Source organism: Phocoena sinus, chromosome 1 (genome assembly GCF_008692025.1).
Source record: "Phocoena sinus isolate mPhoSin1 chromosome 1, mPhoSin1.pri, whole genome shotgun sequence".
In the NCBI taxonomy this organism is placed as follows: Eukaryota; Metazoa; Chordata; class Mammalia; order Artiodactyla; family Phocoenidae; genus Phocoena; species Phocoena sinus.
Genome location: NC_045763.1, coordinates 174,657,302 through 174,677,122, shown reverse-complemented (window position 1 = coordinate 174,677,122; position 19,821 = coordinate 174,657,302). Strand labels below are relative to the sequence as shown.

Genomic DNA, 19,821 nt, shown 5'->3' with positions numbered 1-19,821 from the left:
AACCTTTTTATGAGATGCGTGGGGATAAAATTATAATATATATTGTTGTAGAAAAGTAAACATTACGTGGACACGCATAAAAAATGATGCTTGCAAGTCAGAATTTTTAGCAGCAAACATATAACTCTAATCAACTAATGGAGGCTCCTTAGAGCCAAAAAAAACATTTTCAAAGTAATGTTCCAGCTGAACTGTTTACAGTCTATTTGTGTGTTCCACAAAATCGTGGTGATTCTAAAGGGGCTGAGTTAAATTAAACAATGATGATTGTGCTGATTTCATTTAAAGACTTCCAGAGGTTATGATGAGAAGATATTTACATTCTGTGAAGGCTTCAGGTAGAAGGCAGCATTTAGTTAGATACAACAATGTTCTTATTTAATATAAACATAATGCATCTGGATAGACTCCATAGATGCCTTTGGGTAAAATGCTCTCATTATGATAATCATACCAGACAGCATGTTTTCAATTCAGCACTCCATTTCTTTTTTTTTTCCAAAATTTAATGAGTGTGTGGTCTAGTTCCAACTGAAGTGGATCTATTCTTAAGAAAGGAAAAAAAAAAACTGTGCCCATGTTTCTAATTTATGTACAACCATTAGTTCCTTTTTGCCTTCTCAAGTTACCCCACAGTCAAAATACTCTACATCAGCCATGGTATACTAGATGACTTTGCTAGGAAGCAAGGAAACCAACTACTAACTCTGTAATCTTGGTAGATTTACATGACAAGATCTCTTTTTAGTTCATGCTCTTGTTCATCCTGAGAAGCTGCAGGGGTAGTGGTTGAAGGATGGGAACTCGAATCATATTTGCTGATCAAAGCCCCAGGCTGAGGGTCCAGGCTAACCTACATGCTCACACTTTATTGGTCAAAGGAAGCTGCGTGGCCACATGGGTAAATGCAATCATACCTGTGCCCAGGTAAGAGACACAATATTTGTATTCATATCTATGTCCACAGCTCATAGTGTGGTACTTAACTGTCCAGAGATGATTTCCTTTACTTAAAGTGCTCTTATCATCACTTCTCAGGATGATTTCTGTACTAACTAGGCTTTCACCAAAATATATGGAGATTATAACTGTGATCATATATCATTACAATATAAACCAAATGTGAGTGGAAATGAGAGATCTCCGTTCTCAAACCAACATTTTTTTTCTACTCAAATTATACTTTTGGGATATACACAATAGAAAGTAAAATATTTTACTTCATTCTTTATATGAAAATATTAAAAAAAACTAAGAGAAGAATTTTAGATGAAGCTCTGAAATTAAGAAAACAATTTGCTATGGTTACTAACAATCCTGTTTTTTAAAATCCATTCATTCATTCATTCAGTTAATTAGTTGATTGGTTGATTTAGTTATAGTCTTAGTTTGGTGATACTTCCGAAGAGTCTGTCCTTCACTTTTGGTGTTGCATGACAGAGAGGGTAAATTAACCAGATGGGGTGGCAAAGTGTTTTGTCCCAATGAAATGTCAAAAGGTGAATTGAGACCATAAACTTAATTGAGGTTAACATACTGTAGTAATAAAAAGCACCTGATAGATGAAGAAAGCTCCCTGGAAGGTTGTCCATAGTCTTAGGCTCTTTATAGCCTTCTGAAGTGTGTGAATATAAGGGAAGAGAAAACATATTCGAAGTGAGTTAGATTAGCAACATTTATATCAAGGAATTGGGCAGAGGGGTTGTGCTCAATAAGCTACTGGCCTACTTGTATTTTTGCACATAAAAATATTGTAAAGCCATTGAATTGCAATTTATTCATTCATATTATACTTCACTTAGTATAATTTTGGAACCCTTGAGGTCAGAGGTTTTCTTCTATTCATCTATATTACTACCAAGATATCTGGTAGTTATGACAATAAGTAGCAAACCATTAATAAATTTTCTTGTTAAATTAATGTTATAAGCTGATTTCAGAAAATGATGTAAATTTGTTCTAGCTCTTTCATATTACATCCATTCTTTGTCAAATTTAAGAGGAACAAACTAAAGTTGCAAATATTTCAAGTCAGAATAGATCATGGGTTGGTACTGATTGCAGGTTGGTATTATATATTTACAAATTGTTAAAAAAAATAAGGGAGGCTAGAATGGCACTCTCCCACTATGTAGTTACCCACAGCCATCTAGCAAGAAATACTCAGCAGTTTAGAGAGAGTTTGTATGGGTTGTAAAATACCACCATTGATAATCTTCTTGGTTACTTAAGTCCAATTACTTCACTTATCAATTCACATTTTAAGTTATGAAAATATACATATGAGTTTATAAATTTGGTAATTTAAACCATTGAAAAAGATATACCACAACTTTAGGTTCAAGCTATGTTACTATCCCTTGATAAAATTATAAAGTTTTTTCAGCAAATAAAAAAGTAAATGCTTGAGGGAAAAGTGGAAATTAATGAGCAGCTATTATTTAGATCATGGTTTAATAAACAACTTCTTAGAAGCATTGTATTACTATATATCTTATATTCACAAAATACTAAAACTTATTTTATTTTAAATGCTCTCCTTCACAGTTTTGAATATGTATTTACATATGTATATTCTACATATATATCGAACACACACATGCACAAATACATTCAAGTAAATTTCTTACAAGATGAAAAGACAAAAAATTACTGATACCAATTAAGTTTGGAACAATAACAATGACATTCTTACTCTCTTCTGAGGAAATATGAAGTAATAAATCCAGTATAGTATCTCTAAAAGCCCAAGATTTACTGAAAAGAGAGCACTTTGAGTAAATTTTAAAAACAACACACCAAATTACCTAATCAGTAGTTTTCTTCAAAGTTTGTTCCCCAGATAGCAGTACTGGCATTGCTTGTTGAAAATGCAAACTCTTGACCCCATCCGAGGCCTCATGTATCAGAAACTCTGGGGTGGAGTTTCCAGGTGATTCTGATAGGTGCTGACATTTGAGAACCATTGGTAGAATGATACTATTCAAAACTGTTTGGGTCAGCTGATTTGCAGAGGTAATAGCGAGAGTTTCTCAATGAAGGAAACACTAAGTTGACTTATTTTCAGGCCAAGACCGTACCTAGATTCTTTAGTGAATCTTATCTTATAATTAACTTCCAAAAGACTGGATGGATTGTGTGGCTGCCAGATGTGTGTCACAGGAACAAGTTATTCATGGCAAGCGACTCTATCAGGGGCATGGTTCTTGGTCCTGGAAGTATTTACTGTTTTTCCTTATTCTGTGTAAATCTATTTGGTGCTTCCCCACATCTAGCCTCTTTTATTTTACCTTTAGAGACTAATATCAAATACCACCTCTTCAGAGTTGCCCTCTCAGGTCACTTAAAATAAAATAGGGCCATCCTGTCCACAGCCCTACGGCCCATCACAGCAGTCTGTTTGTGGTAGCTCTCAGCCCTTGTCACAATCTGGATGTTTGTAAAATTTAACTTAACATCTTTATTTTATTTATTTTTAAAACTTTCTCTAGAATGTGAACTCCATGCAGAGTCTGGTTCACAGATGTATCTATCATGCACCTTTTTGTGGTGCATTCCAGGAATTTTTTGGAGGCAAAAATATAAATAAGTATGGCAATTATTTATACAATATTTAATCAACATTTTATTTGCTAAGTAGTAACAGTTAAATTACACATGTAGGAGTGTTTAAATCTAGTAGAGGGAAATCTTCTCTGTGGAAGGTATTTGAGATTTTATCAGACCACTGCTCAGAAAAAAAATCTGTATGGTTGATATCAGGCAATCCAGTTCACCGTAGTTATTTTCTAAATTATTATTAGGTTGACTTTAACTTAATATGTGTATACATTTTTTATACATAAATTTTTTATAATCATATTTGCTACTTCTCTAATTTGACCATATCCACCTTAAAAGTTATTTTGCATCTTGAGTAATTACTAATTAAGTTGAATTGGGGCTTCAAATTATGTTGTAAACAATAATTATTATAAAAAAACAGTTTTTCTTTGGATCATATTTTTAAAAATTCTTCTACAGTGCCTTAGTATTCCTGAGGTTTGACAAGTTCCCACTCTAAAGTGAATAGAAAATAATCATTAATGCTGAAAATAAATTTATTCTTTTTTCAATTTCCATTGGAAAATGGTAAAATATTACTTTAGTGTCCCTTTTAAAAAATAATTCTACATTAATATTCTATACATAATGAAATCTTTTGTTTGTTTGTTTGTGGTACGTGGGCCTCTCAGCGTTGTGGCCTCTCCCGTTGCGGAGCACAGGCTCCGGACGCGCAGGCTCAGCGGCCATGGCTCACGGGCCCAGCCGCTCCGCGGTATGTGGGATCTTCCCGGACCGGGGCACGAACCCGTGTGCCCTGCATCGGCAGGCGGACTCTCAACCACTGCGCCACCAGGGAAGCCCTGAAATCGTTTTTATGAGTACATTTTTCCTTTGGAAAAAAAGTCAGTGGAGTCTGTTGCTTTAAGTGGTTTATTTTTCCTCTCCATGACTTGGTTTCAGGATATTCACTCCAGCTACATAAATTCTAAATATTGCTTCTCCTACTTACTCATAGCACATGAAGTATTATTACAAACAAGAATCATTGTAATGTAGTGACCCCAACGAAACTATCAAGTGAACTTTTCAAATGAAAACATTCAGATAGATTATGTATTTACGAATAAAAATAAATTTGCTTTTCAGGGAGTTTGGCCGCTGGAAAGTAAATAACCTTGCAGTTGAGAGAAGAAATTTCCTTGGCTCCCCTCTGCCTCTTGCCCCTGAATTCTTCCGCAACATAAGACTTTTGGGACGTCGACCTACCCTTCAGCAAATCACAGAAAACCTTATCAAGAAATATGGGACACATTTCTTGCTATCTGCTACTCTGGGAGGTACGACTCTTTGAAAATATTTGTGCCCGTGTGTGCTTGTGCATAAAACTGTATAAGTCAAGGAAAAGTGTCGATTCATCCAAATCACTGCAGTTTGAATAATCCTAAATTTCATTCATTAACTTTTAATCAAAACATTTATTGAGTTATTACTAAATATCTTGTATGGTGATCACAATGATGAGGCAGAGGATTTTCACTTAGTTTCTGCCTGAAAGCAATTTACAAACTAATAGCCTCTGTTAAATATAGGCATAGTTATTACACTCTATAATGCAAGGTGATGAGCCAGATTTTGTTTAAAAATTGAATAATAAGCAATCAAGTCACAGCTGGGACTTCAGGTTACAGAGAGCAGGAAAGGTCCCAAAGTAAATGTTGAAATTCTAAAATTACATTTTTTAGAGCTATTTTAACATTTCTGATTGTAGTTGATATATGATGTGAAGGGAGTAATAAATATCAATGAAGATGCACGATATGAAAGTAGAGATTAATAATGTCACCCTCCTCAATGTGATGTAATACCATTAAGTGTGTGTTTTATCATGGTGATGTATAATTCAGTATTTTGAATACACTTAAATGATTTGGGGGGAGATAGTGTGTAATAGGAAGAAAATGACATTTTTCTAAAACTTATAAATACCCCAGAATTCTGTATATTTAATTTTGTGTAGGACTTTAAATAATGTCCAAACATTCCATTTTAAATAGATCTTACTCTTTCCTATATTAGGAGCAGTGGACATAATTGGATAGGAATCACCATGAAAACAGTGATTCCCTGATCCCTTGTCAGTTTCTCAGTTAAGTTTACTGAAGCCGGGCAGGCTAGTTCACACCAATGGTGAGGTAGTGTGAAAATGCTCTTCATTTTCCCAGTCTTAGAGGATGTGTCTTTTTTTCCGTTTACCTGCCAATCCAGTCTGTCACCAAGTCACGTCAGTTTATTCCTCTAGAATATATCCCGTATCCAGCTCTTTCCTGACTTCCACTGCAGTGTCCCTACACCAAGTCACCACCATGTTTCTCTTAGAATATTCCTAAGGTCCGTCCTTCACACAGATCTTTTAAACTTGAGTTGGGTCAAATCATTTTCTTTTTTAATTAAAACCTACAGTTAGCCAGTTGAAATGAAATCCAGATGTCTTTCTGTGGTTTCTTAAGGCACCACATGAATGCTCTGCCATTGGCTTTCATCTCAAACCTCATCTGTTCTCTCTCCTGATCATGCTCTATGTTTCAGCCACAAGGAAACGTCATATTTTTCTGCTCAAATGTTACTTTCTCAGAGAGACCTTTTCTAATCATCCTACCAGCAACAGTGCCCATAGACAACCAATATTCTCTACTACTTCATGATCTCACTCTGCATTCTTCATAGTATTTATTATTATGTGAAAATTTTTTATTTTCTTAAAAACAGGAATCTTGCCTATATTTGTTACCAATTTACTCACGTAGTTATTGTGGATGGAAAATGTCCCCTGCCATATCAGTAAACAAAGCATGTTGCGGCCATCAGGCCAACAGCCACTGCAGCTGCCTCCGACTGTGCACCCTGAGGGGACTCAGGATGGAGAAAAGCAGGATAGTGGCCCTAGATAGTTAAGGTGCATATCAGGGGAATGATTTCAGTGAGCCCAGACTCTGGCATCTTCCCATAAATAGAAAAGCACTAAATTCATTAATTTGAGATGTCCGGTTTTCTTTAATTAACAGCAATCTTTTGATGTTCCACTACCCGCTTTTATTGCAAAACTCCTATATATCCTGGCTCATCCCTTACTTCTTTGGAGCCATCCCTCAGAGCTCTCTGAGATGCTGTGTTCCGGGCTGAAGTCTTCCATTTTGTCCACCAAATAAAACTTAATTCTCAACTTTTAGGTTGTGAATTTTTTTCAATCGACATTATAGTAGTGCTTGGCACACAATTAGTTTCTCATTACATACTTGTTAAATGAAAATAAGTGAAACTACACTTTGCTAGGAGGCTGAGGCTGCCCAGTCCACTAGATAACATCAAAACTCTGAAATGGACAGAGGATAATTGAGATCTAATTCAGGAAGAAGACTGAATGAGAAAGAAAATCCATGGATCCAAAAAAGGTCAGTTAAACAAATAGATTCAGAATTGGAGAGAATCAGGATGAAAGTGAGAGCAGGAGAGCCAGGCATGGAGAGGGTGGAGAAGGAGAGATCCCTGGATAAGCCAAAGAAACAAGTCTGCCATGTAACCCTAAGGAATTAAAGGCAGAAGATGTAGGGGGTTCAGGAGGACAGGAAAGCTTAGCTGTGAATATGCACTCTCTCACCATTGCTTTCCTCCATAAATGAATAATACTAAAATAATGAGATAAAGAGATCAGACAAGCCTGGTGTTGAATCCTGGCTCCTTTTTTTTTTTTTTTTTTTTTTAACCAATTGTGAGACTTTAAAAACTGTTAAGTAACTTCACTGATTTTTTAGGGTTTTTTTTTTAGTTGAAACGGGGAGAGTTAACACCTGTGTGACAAGGCCATGGGAAGATTAGTGTAAGTGTAGGAAAATGTCCTTGGCATAAACATGCCATGAATTAATGTTATTGCTATTGTTACTACAGCAGTATGGATAGCAAAACAATGACAAAATATTCCCATAATTGTGAAAACTGCTTCTTTGAAAGCTGTGTCTATTTGGCTTAGTATTGACAATGATTATTAATGTAATAAAATCTGAAGTAAAAGTGAAAATTAAATTATTTCTATAACATCTCCTTTTAAAAAGTTCAGTGGTCTTGAAACACATCCTAGGTTTCGTTACCATTGTATCAACAATACAGAGTTCCCAGAAGAATTTCAGAACATGAAATGTATTCTTCAAACAAGAAAGGAAGGAAGGGACAAGGGGGAAGGCAGAAGATATCAAAAGTACAGTTGATTCTCAAGGACATTTTTGTTCCTTAGTAGCAAAATTACGGTGACATTTTGATTTATTTCATTGTTTTCGCATTATGAATGCCCCACTGTTGTCTTAAAATAGTTTTTGTTTTGCATGTTTTTTGTTTGTTTTTATAAAGGGGGGTTATAAAAACCTTTGTGGTAAATCACTTCTTTGGGTTGATTAATAATGACAATACGCTTTCTCAAAATTGCTTTACTTCAATTATTTAAAAGTCTAGTTCAAGCAATTTCTTCAATGGTGGCGAGGGGGAAAGAATAGAATTGCCACTCTCACTTGCCTTCTAATCTCTGACCATTCTTTGGATTTAGTGTTCCTGGTATTTTCTATTGGAATTCTCTTTTTGTCTTTAAATGTTACTTATATTTTCCTTCAGGAATCTCTCTGTTGGGTGATGTTAATAATTTAGCTAAAATGCATGAAATTAGTTAAGTAGCTTAAGGATATAAACTGTTTGCAATTAAAATATATACTAGGTTGATTTCAGGCAATTTTTAAATTATTGCTGTTGTAATTACACTAAGTCCTTTTTGTTGCTGTAAGTGTATTTTAATTTCATATGTTTTACCTGACTGAACATGAAATTGTATTACTCTATTTCTTAAAAAATTGAGATTGGTGGTATTTAACTTGAGCAAATTCTCTTTCTCTCTCCTTAATTGACCCAGATTGAGGAACAACTCTAATATTAACACACTGAGGATGTCATGTATAAAAGCAAATATTTTTAACAAAAAGCCAGTTTTAAAAAAATTATTTTCTTATTTTTTATTCTTAATTGAAATATAGTTGATTTACAATGTTGTGTTAATTTCTGCTTTACAGTAAAGTGATTCAGTTATACATATACATTTTTATACTCTTTTCCATTACGGTTTATCACAGAATATTGAATATAGTTCCCTGTGCTATGCAGTAGGACCTTGCTGTTTATCCAGTCTGTACATACTACTTTGCATCTGAAAAAGCCAATTATTTTATAAGTAGATGCCTCCTAAGTAACTAGATCTTCAACTAAATTTAAACATTTTTCAAAACAAGTTGAGTGCAAAGTACTCTCTACCAGCATTAAAGCAGTGAAAAGGAAATTAATGAAAAATGTCTTTTTTTCCCAAGAGTTATTTATTTAGTACATCATATTATTGACTTAGACGTAAAACTTGGGATAGCATATTTGAAGCCTTTAATGGGATATTTTATGATAGATAAAGCCAGTGATTGAATTATCTTCCTATAGGGAAAAATAATTTATAAAAAACCTTCTTCAATATATATCATTTTCCCTATTTGTTTCATCTTATAGCTTCCCGACTATTTATCAATATAGTAATTTAGCTTGCTTCTATTTGGGATAATGATATCTAAACTCTGTCACTGTTTAAAATCTAAAATAAGCTACTCAATTTAAAGAATCAATCTTGAAATAGATTGCACTCCTGGGATATATTGATTTCTAGCTATGGAATATATTTCATGACTGTTTTTGTAATATATTTCATTATAATACAATATATGACAAACACTGAAATAAAAGTGTATCTTTTATTTCAGTGAATACAGAAATACAAAAAAATAATAAGTGAATGAAAACAAAAAGACCTTAAAATAGTTGGGCTTATTGAGCAGACGGAGGATGTTTGCTAAAAGTACCAGATCAGGATTTTAGATCCATAGTAAAGGACAAAGGACTAAGGAAGATGAAAACCAAAAATTCATTTTAAAATTTATAAAAATGTTATAACAAAATATTTATAGTAACTTTAAGTGTGACCTCATCTTCACCTCCAGAATTACACAGACTTGTCTAATTAGTCCATAGGCCAAGCCCTCAGCCACTCACAGTCGCATGAGAATGTGAACACCTCCTGGGTGAGACTTGGCTCTCTAAAGCTTAAGGCAGTGAGAAGCTGATGGAAACAGGTGCTCTGCTCTCCGGACAGCACATCCTAAAGAGGAAGAAGAGCAAGAGGCTGGGTTTCTCATGCCAGTCCCTTCCCTACACCCAGCCTGTCTGTCAGCTCACTACACCTCTGTGGGTGGAGTCAGGAATGTGGACACAGTGAGGACTTTGGAGGCAAAATAGCTTCCCTCCAAAGTACTCTTTTCCTGATAGAGATTTTTTTTTTTATTGGACCAAAATTCTAGGAGCAACTGGATAATGTATTAAGATTTGTTCATTTACAACTTTAAAGAATATTTTTTATTCTCAGCAACATAAAAGCATTTCCATTTTTACCACTGGTTTTGAATGCATAGTTTTAAAGGCCATAATTAAATTTTTAGCAGAAAGAGTTACAATTGTTTTTTTCACATGCAAGTTTGTTTTTGAAATTCTTTTCTGAAAGTGCTTCTTCTGAACATGTATCTGCAGTTACCATATTGCTCAACTTAACTATTTTGCCAGGTGTTTAATTTTGTTAAATATAGAAAATATTTTCTTCATTGTTAGAGTGAAAAAAATGCCTGATTGTGGTCCAGAGTAAAATTAACTTACTAGGGCAATTATTTAAAATAACAAGTATTACCTCAGTGACTACATAGTATATAACTGCATAGTATATAACTAACTATGCCTGCAAGGTAGTTTATTTAGTTTTATGATACATATTTTTTGTGTATATATTTCTCAAAGAAAAAAAACAGAGGTAAGCTGGGGTATGATAGAATATTAATTATTTTTTTCCCTATATTCTAGCATCCCTGTAAGTATAAGATTCCAAATATCCTTGTTTAATTTCAGAAATACTCAATTCTCACTTTTTACTATGTGAATTACATTCTGTATAAAGTATTCACAGTTAGTTTTTAATTCTATGTCATGTACCATCTTCTTTCAAAATAGATTAACAGCTATCCTTCTCATTTTCACTTTGTCTCTTCTTAGGAGGTACAAATCCTTTTATTTTAGTTTATCTGTAATGTAATTTAAAGAAGTTAATCTGCCAAGATATGTATATATAATTTATTTCTTAATTAAATATAAATAATTGAAGATACATGGAATGTATGCATTCCATTAGAATACATATTCTGTTGAAGAAAAAGAACTGAAAGGAAGAAAAGAACAATTTTCTGAAGCTTTATATCCCAGGGAATTATTAAAATAATGGTACTGCCATACTGGTATTAAACCGAATATTTACTCATACTACTTAAGATTAATTATATCAGTTCATCTCTCTGTCTCTGTCTCTCCTTTCTCTCTTTCGCTCTCTCATCTCTATCCCTATCTCTCATGTTTATCTGGTAAATAAAATGAAAACTTTGAAATTAAAATAATATTGTTAATTCACTTTTGATGGTTTATAAGGCAGCTGTCTACTAAAGTGATTTGAGCCCATTTATAAAAATAATAATAAAGATAACAAAGAAGATGAAATTAAAATTGCTATGTCAGTTGATCTTAATAATAGCATTCTTGGCAACTAAGTCAAAAGATAAATGCTAAATTTTAGAATTTTGTAAATATGATTATATACTTTCTTGTTCTTTGTAGCACTTTAATAGGACAGATAAATCACCTGTCCGTTAATTTGACACATACGTACTGAGTTACCTATAAAAGTGCAAAGATTCACCACCTTCCTTAAAGGAACACACAGGTCACTGATAAAGACAGACATTTAAATTGGTAATAAATTTTACTGTGGTTTAGAGCCTCGTTACTTGAGTGTGGTCCATGATCCAACAGCATCAACATCACCTTGGAGCTTGTTAGAAATGCAGAATCTCAGATTCCATTCCTGATTAATGAATCAGAAACATGTTAACAAGATCTCCAGGTGATTTACATGCACATTAAGTTTGAACAGCACTATTTAGAGTGTCTATATAAATTTAGAGAGTACTTAACTGTTCCAGAAATCTCGCTTCTGAGAATTAATTCTACCAAAATAATAGCAAGTCTGTAATTTTACATAACAAAATGTTCATTATAGCATTGTTTATAAGCAACTCCAAAATAGAAGTACCTTAATTGTATTTCATTCAGGATGTATTCTGTTCCCTCTATCCTTGAAACTATATATTTCCAGTTACTCTTCTTTCATGTCATCGTTCTATAGAGACTATTGTATCTGGGCAATTTTATTTAGAAATTTTTCAGACTTTTCAGGGGGGATAACTATTAATAATCATAAGATCAGTTGTTTTCTTTTGGAATATTTTGCAAAACATACTATGTTTCTTTGTCAAAGCTGTAGAAGGCTAGCTATTTCCTTCCAAAAATATCTTGCAGATGCCAATTGGTGTTAAGCCAACATGTCTGTTTTTTACTGTCTTTATATATTTGCCTCTGCTCCTTGTTAGAAGCCTATTTTTCTAGAATTTTTTCTCTTCTATATGTTTCTAAAACACTGTTTTCTTCTACAACACTATGTTAGTGGAAAGATACATGTCAGGATGTATACCTTTTAACACATTAAGCTAGGGAAGGATGATCATTAGTAGTAAGAGTAAAGTAAAACACTGTGAAAAGTGAAATAAAATTTCAAAAGGACAGTGATACTTAAAATATAGTAAAACTTAGGGAATTTTTTAAGGAATAAAAACCACAATGAATAATATGATCTGTTATTACTAACAATAGGATAACATTTTTGAACTAAAGTGATACATCAAAAGTAAAACTACAAACAATTACATTTAAGCTATATTTGCACTGGTTATTCCTGTGCAAAGAATTTCTACTCAAATAGCAGTTTTTGATAAGTAAAACTCACACAAAAGCAAAATAGACATTCACGATAAGATTTTCAGGTATAAGGAAGTTGAATGACCAGAAAGATATTTGCCATAAATGTACCTTTTTTTCCCTGGGTAGAAGGGTACACATTACAGGTCAGGATACTAGTCCAAGGGCAGTAACAATGATAAAATAAAATAAAATACAGCTGACATCCAAGAGTTAGCTTCATTGTTAGCTTCATTCTTAAAAAAGAAATAACCTTGAATCTCAGTGCATTACAACTATAATGGTTGTGTCTCCCTAATATTACGTGTTTTGACTGTGGATCCCCTGCGATTCTGCTCTGAGTGTTGTTGGCTCATTCTGGGAATAAAGATGAGGAAGGCCCTCTTTGGAACATGCTGTCCTCCTGGCAGAGGGCAAAAGCAAAAAAATTAGTATAACTTTCTGATGCCTCTCAAAACCTGTACTGAATCATGACATAGCTGGTTTGTGTGTATTCACTGATCTAAACATTTTTATTTTCAATACCAGGTTAAAGGGCATCACTTGTTCTTTACAATGGACTATAAATACATGTATGCATGTTTACATCCATGATAGAATTAAAATTGCAAAGAATAATCTGCGGCATCTTCTTGATTTATCCCTAGGATTATTTTACTCATTCTCTTATCCATTGCTTTTTGTTCTAACATTTTGAAAGTATTACCTCTATCCCCAATAACTATATACATGAGAATGCCAGTTGAGAAAATTCAAGTGGAGAGATAATTGTATGAAAGTTCTTTCATTTCTGTTTGTCATGGACACAACATCAATTACCTGAAAACCAGGACAGAAAAATACATAATTGTGAGGTCCACAACATATCAAATATACCTACTCCTACCCTATGAACTAATCATAGGATAACATTAAAGTCATGATTTTTTTGTTTTATTGTCCTCTGTTTCTCATTCTCTATGAAAGCATCCTTCAATATGTGCTTTTAATGTCCATAAACTACCACAGCGTTTTAGTTGTAAAAGGCACAGCTGCATGATTTCTGTGTGAAATAATCACATCTTTTTATCTCTACAATCATTAATCCTTTTCACTTTCTAACAGACTCAGAATATTGAATCACTTCAAAATCACATTTAGTTTTTACAAAATGGGTGGATGTCCTTTGGCACTCATGTCATGCTTTTGAGCTACAGCTGGTTTAAAAAATGTGAATGAAAATGACATTTGAACACAAATTTTTAGTTGAATAATATATCTCAGTTTTCAAATCTGAATATTTTTATATTAAGAGAGATTTGCAATTAAAGTTGAGAATGCATTCTTCTTTCTTAAGACGACTATGAAAGTCTCAAAGAAGGTAAAGACCATGAATATCATCACAAAAGCATGGTAGCTGTGTATAATTTGAAAAACAGATCTCTTGGAGGAAAGAAATAGCCTTATTTTCCATTTAGACTGAATGGCCTTGTCAAAATATCTTCGATATTTAACAGTCCATGATTTATAAAACTTGGAATGTGGCATAAGCTAGCCAGCTTACATCACCTAGTTGTCTGGTCTGTTGTAAGTAAGGGTTTAAAACAAAACATTCATAAAAGAACAATTATAATAATTTAAACTGCAGATTTAAACTGCCTCACATGCTTGACTGCAGTGAAAGCTTTTGCATACATGGAATAATGTTCCATTGTGGAGAACAACCACAAGCAATTTATGAATGGCTTCTCTTTATCTGCTTATTGGGAGGATAACCAACTACTATCTTTAGTAATCCTATACATCCTGATTAAAAGTTCCACTAGAAAACAATTTTGACTAAGATCAGGTTTCTGTGGTGAAATTTAATATCTATGAAATTCTAACTTACGAAAATTTAAAAGCTCATCGTTTCCTGTTAGGCCCTAATAAAAAAGGAAAGGAGAGGAAATCAACATTTATTGTACACAGCAAACGTGTTGTGCCAGACTCTAAAGAGGAACTGTATTGTTTAATCTTCTCTAACAGTTGAGAGTGGGATATTGCCTCTGTTTTAGAGATGGGAATGCTAAGGTTATGTGTGACTTTAACAAAGTCCTACAGCCAACTGGTAGTGGGACTGTGGGCTATGAAGATAAGCCCTCACATACACCTGACTCCAAAACTCATGCTTTCCTGTACCTCAATATATCATTAAATTTTATCAAATTAAAAAATAAAAAATAAACAGCAAAATTAATAATAAAAGTGTATTAAGATTTACAACGAAGTTTTTCCATTTGATTTTCCCTGTTGTCTGTAACATATATTTATTCTCAGCATAGAATGCTAAAGACACATTTACCTGTACCTTACAAGCAAATGTGAACTCTGTGAAAAACAAAAGAAATATTTCAAAAATCTCCAGTAGATAGAGAATGAAAACTTCAAATATTCATGATGATGTTCACGGGCCATCATTTTCCTACCTTCATCTTTGATTACTGAAACATATATTAATGTTTGTCTTCTCCTTCATATTCTTATAATGAGAAACACTCTGAAATAGTTAATCCCTAGCTCTTATTTTGTGTCATTTTCCAGTTGTATCATGAGACAATCTAACATTTGTAAAATATTCTTAAATTAGTTTGAATTTGCTTTTTATCCCTTACCCTTATACCACTCCTCCCTTTTCCCCCTCCCCTCTGGTAACCACTAGCTTGTTCTCTGTATCTGTGAGTTTGCTTCTTTTTTGTATTGCTCACTAGTTTGTTGTAGGTTTTAGATTGCACATATAGGTGATATTATAAAGTATTTGTCTTTCTCTGACTTATTTCACTTAGCATAATAACCTCCAACTTTATCCATGTGGCTGCAAATGGCAAAATTTCCTTCATTTTATGGCTGAGTAGAATTCCATTGTGTATATATATATATATCACATCTTCTTTATCCATTCATCTGTTGATGGACACTTAGGTTGCTTCCATATATTTGTAATTGTAAATAATGCTGCTATGAACATTGGGGTGCATGTATCTTTTCCAGCTAGTGTTTTTGGTTTTTTTGGATATATACCCAGGAGTGGAATTTTGCTGGGTCATACAGTAATTCTATTTTTAGTTTTTTGAGAAGCCTGTTTTCCACAGTGGCTGCACCAGTTTACATTCCCACCATGAGTGTATGAGAGTTCCCTCTTCTCCATATCCTCATCGATATTTGTTATTTGTGTTCTTTTTGATGATAGCCATTCTTGCAGGTGTGAGGTAATATCTCATGGTGGATTTGATTTGCATTTCCCTGATTACTAGTGATGTTGAGCATCTTCTCATGTGCTTGTTGGTCATCTGCATGTGCTCTTTGGAAAAATGTCTATTCAGGCCTTTTGTCCATTTTTTAATCCAGTTGTTTGTTTTTTTGATCTTGAGTTGTATGAACTGTTTATATATTTTGGATAATAGCCCCTTATTTGTCATATAATTTGCAAATATTTTCTCCCATTTAGTAGTTTGTCTTTTTGTTTTGTCAGTGCTTTCCTTTGCAGTGCAAAAACTTTTAAATTTAAGTAGGCCTCATTTGTTTATTTTTGCTTTTATTTCCTTTGCTTTAAGAGAAAGATCCATAAAAAATGTTGCTACAATTTATATCAAAGAGTATTCTGCCTATGTTTTCCTCTAGGAATTTTATGGTTTCCAGTGTTGCATTTAGGTCTTTAATCCATTTTGAGTTTATTTTTGTATATGGGGTAAGAAAGTCTTCTAATTTCATTCTTTTACATGCAGCTGTCTAGTTTTCCCAGTACCGCTTATGGAAGACACTGTCTTTTCTCCATTGTGTATTCTTGCTTCCTTTGTCATAGATTAATTGACCATAAGTGAGTGGGTTTATTTATGGGCTCTCTATACTCTTCCATTGATCTGTGTGTCTTTTTTTATGCCAGTAACATAATGTTTTGATTACTGTACTTTTGTAGTGTAGTCTGAAGTTAGGGAGTGTGATTACTCTAGTTCTGTTCATCTTTCTCAAGATTGTTTTGCTATCTGGGTCTTTTCTGTTTCTATACAAATTTTAAAATTAGTTCTACCTCTGTGAAAAATGCCCTTGGTATTATAATAGGGATTGCGTTGAATCTGTAAATGGCCTTGGGTAGTATGGTCATTTTTACAATATTAATTTTTCCAATCTATGAACATAGTATATCTTTTCATCTGTTTGTGTCATCTTCAGTTTCTTTCACCAGTGTCATAGTTTTCCAAGTAAAGGTCTTTTACCTCCTCAGGTAGGTTTATTCTTAGGTATTGTGTTCTTTTTGATGTGATGGTAAATGGGATTGTTTTCTTAATTACCCTTTCTGATAGTTCATTGTTAGTTTATAGAAGTGCAACAGATTTCTGTATCCTGAAACTTTCCTGAATTCATTGATGAGCTCTAGCAGTTTTCTGGTAGCTTCTTTAGGATTTTCTATGTATAGTGTCCTGTCATTGGCAAACAGTGACAGTTTTACTTCTTCCTTTCTAATTTGGATTCCTTTTATGCCTTTTTGTTGTCTGATTGCTGTGGCTAGAACTTCCAATACTGTGTTATATAAAAGGGTCAGGAGTGGGTATCCTTGTCTTGTTCCTGATATTAGAGGAAGTGCTTTCATCTTTTTGCCATTGAATATGATGTTTGCTGTGGGTTTGTCATGTATGGCCTTTATTATGTTGAGGTATGTTCCCTCTTTGCCCATTTTCTGGAGAGTTTTTATCATGAATGGATGTTGAATTTTGTCAAAAGCTTTTTCTGCATCTATTGAGGTGATCATATTATTTTTTATTCTTCACTTTGTTAATGTGTTATATCACATTGATTGATATGGGGATATTGAAAAATCCTTTCATCCCTGGGATAAATGTCACTTGATCATGGTTTTTGACCCTTTTAATGTATTGTTGGATTCAGTTTGCTAGTATTTTGTTGAAGATTTTTGCATCTATGTTCATCAGAGATATTGGCCTGTAATTTTCTTTTTTGTGTGTGTGATATTGTTGCCCAGTTTTGGTATCAGGGTGACAATGGTCTCATAGAATGAGTTCAGAAGTATTCTTTCCTCTGCAGTTTTTTGGAGTAGTTTCAGAAGGATAGGTCTTAACTCTTCTCTAAATGTTTGATAGAATTCACCTGTGAAGTCACCTGGTCCTGGACTTTTGTTTGTTGGGATGTTTTAATTTCAGTACTGGTAATTGGTCTGTTCTTATTTTCTATTTCTTCCGGTTCAGTACTGATTCAATTTCAGTACTGGTAATTGGTCTGTTCTTATTTTCTATTTCTTCCTGGTTCAGTCTTGAGAGATTGTACCTTTCTAAGAATTTTTCCATTTCTTGTGGGTCGTCCATTTAATTGGCCTATAGTTGTTCATAATAGTCTCATAATCTTTTGTATTCCTGTGGTGTTGGTTGTAATTTCTTTTTCATTGCTGATTTTATTGATTTGGGCCCTCTCCCTTTTTTTCTTTTCTTTCTTTTTTTTCTTTTTTTGGCCGTGCCATGCAGCTTGCAGGATCTTAGTTCCCCGACCAGGGACTGAACTCACGCCTTCTGCAGTGAAAATCCAGAGCCCTAACCACTGGACCACCAGGAAATTCCATCCCTTTTTTTCTTGATGGGTCTAGCTAAAGGTTTATCAATTTTGTTTACCTTTTCAAAGAAGCAGCTTTTAGTTTCATTGATATTTTCTGGGTTTTTTTAGTCTCTATTTCATCTATTTCTGCTCTGATCTTTTTTTATTTCTTTCCTTCTACTAACTTTGGGTTTTATTTATTCTTCTTTTTCTAATTCCTGTAGGTGTAAGATTTAATTTGCTTTCTAAAATTAGCATATGCTATTCTCCCTTTTTGGGTGAGGTCGGACTCAATAGAGGTCCTATTAAGAAGAATTAATGGTATAGCATATTTCACCTGAAGAGTGAAGACATGTAGGGGGATTAGGGGGATACAGTATATAATGGACTATTTTGGGAGATCTTTACTCTCTGTATGTGAATGCAAACTAGGACTAGAGTTAATAAGTTTATAAAAGAAGGAGATCATTAAAGAAGTAGGACAGTCTTCTGTTCCTCACAAATAAGACAAAATAGCTAAAATTACTAGAAATGCCCAGATATGGAATGAGTTGCTTTATGCAGTTCTAAGGAATTGTGATGAATAAAAAAATATGTACTAGCAACTTCTGAATTCTAGTCATGTGGTAAGTCATTTACAGATATTATCTGTTTCATGCTTATAGCCATGCTTTGAAGAAGAAATTACTATACTCATGTAAGAGGAAGCAGAATCATAAATTATATATTCAAGATCATTCAATTACTAAGTAGAAGCCAGCATTAGAACCTGAATCTGTTTGGTACCAGTAGTTGTTAGACTTACACCTAAACCATAACAATTAATTCTACATTTTTTTTTCATACAGAACCTCATAATCCAGCGAAAGAATGCTTTATAGTGGTCTAATTATCTCTTCTGCTCTATGACATATAATTAATGTTGGACACCTCTAGTAATGGGAAAATCACTACAATGCAAGAGAGACATAGTGAAGGTGATTCTCTTCACGTATTTACATGGCTTTCATACCTCTCCAGAAGGCAAAAGTAATGTCCAATAATCAGTTGAACCAGTGTTTTGAACTTCATTTGTGTATTGCTGAATTGAAGTAAAGATTACAGTAAGTGTCCTTCTAAATACAGGAATCTGTAGAAAACATTATGGACGCAGTGAGGCTGAGCTTGCATTTAGATGTATTTTACTCATGGAATCATCTGAAACTGTTAAATCATTTAGAATTTTATTTTAGTCATAATGTTAAAGTCATGAGTTTACTAATTACTTAAGAAAATTTTATTATGACTAAACATATTTTAAACGTGGGCCAAACATAAACACTTATGCCATGATTTTTTTTCCAAATGAAATTTTCAAACACACTCAAAGTAGAGAGACTTGTACAGTGAGTGCCCATACACCCATATGTAACCATACAAACTATATAAAACTGTACTACAACTACTAATATTCCTACCTACAAATAAACTACAGAATGAAGTTTTCTGATCCCTTTTACATTTTTTGTCCTCAGAATATATTCCAAAACTGGATTACATTTAAAGTACTGTGTTTGTAATCACTTAAAATAATTACTTCTCTAAACAATAAGCATTTAGTAACATTGGCTTCTGTTTTTAATTCTTAGGGATTGATTTTTTTCTATTTGATTTGATTGATTTTTACAATAAATAAAATATTTAAAAATATCTTTCCAGTGTTTAAAAAACTTTAACAAAGTATATTCAGAGAAGTCTTTCTTC

General features: G+C 33.4%; 1 protein-coding gene across 2 annotated transcripts in view; it reads left to right on the top strand.

Annotated features, from left to right (window-relative positions):
- The window catches only part of BRINP3 (BMP/retinoic acid inducible neural specific 3), a 422,410-nt gene that overhangs the window by 192,847 nt on the left and 209,742 nt on the right, over positions 1-19,821 (top strand). For both annotated transcript variants that reach the window (XM_032643010.1, XM_032643020.1), the window contains exon 3: positions 4,693-4,883. In XM_032643010.1, coding sequence (XP_032498901.1) covers positions 4,693-4,883 — 191 coding nt within the window. The remainder of the gene's footprint in view (positions 1-4,692; positions 4,884-19,821) is intronic.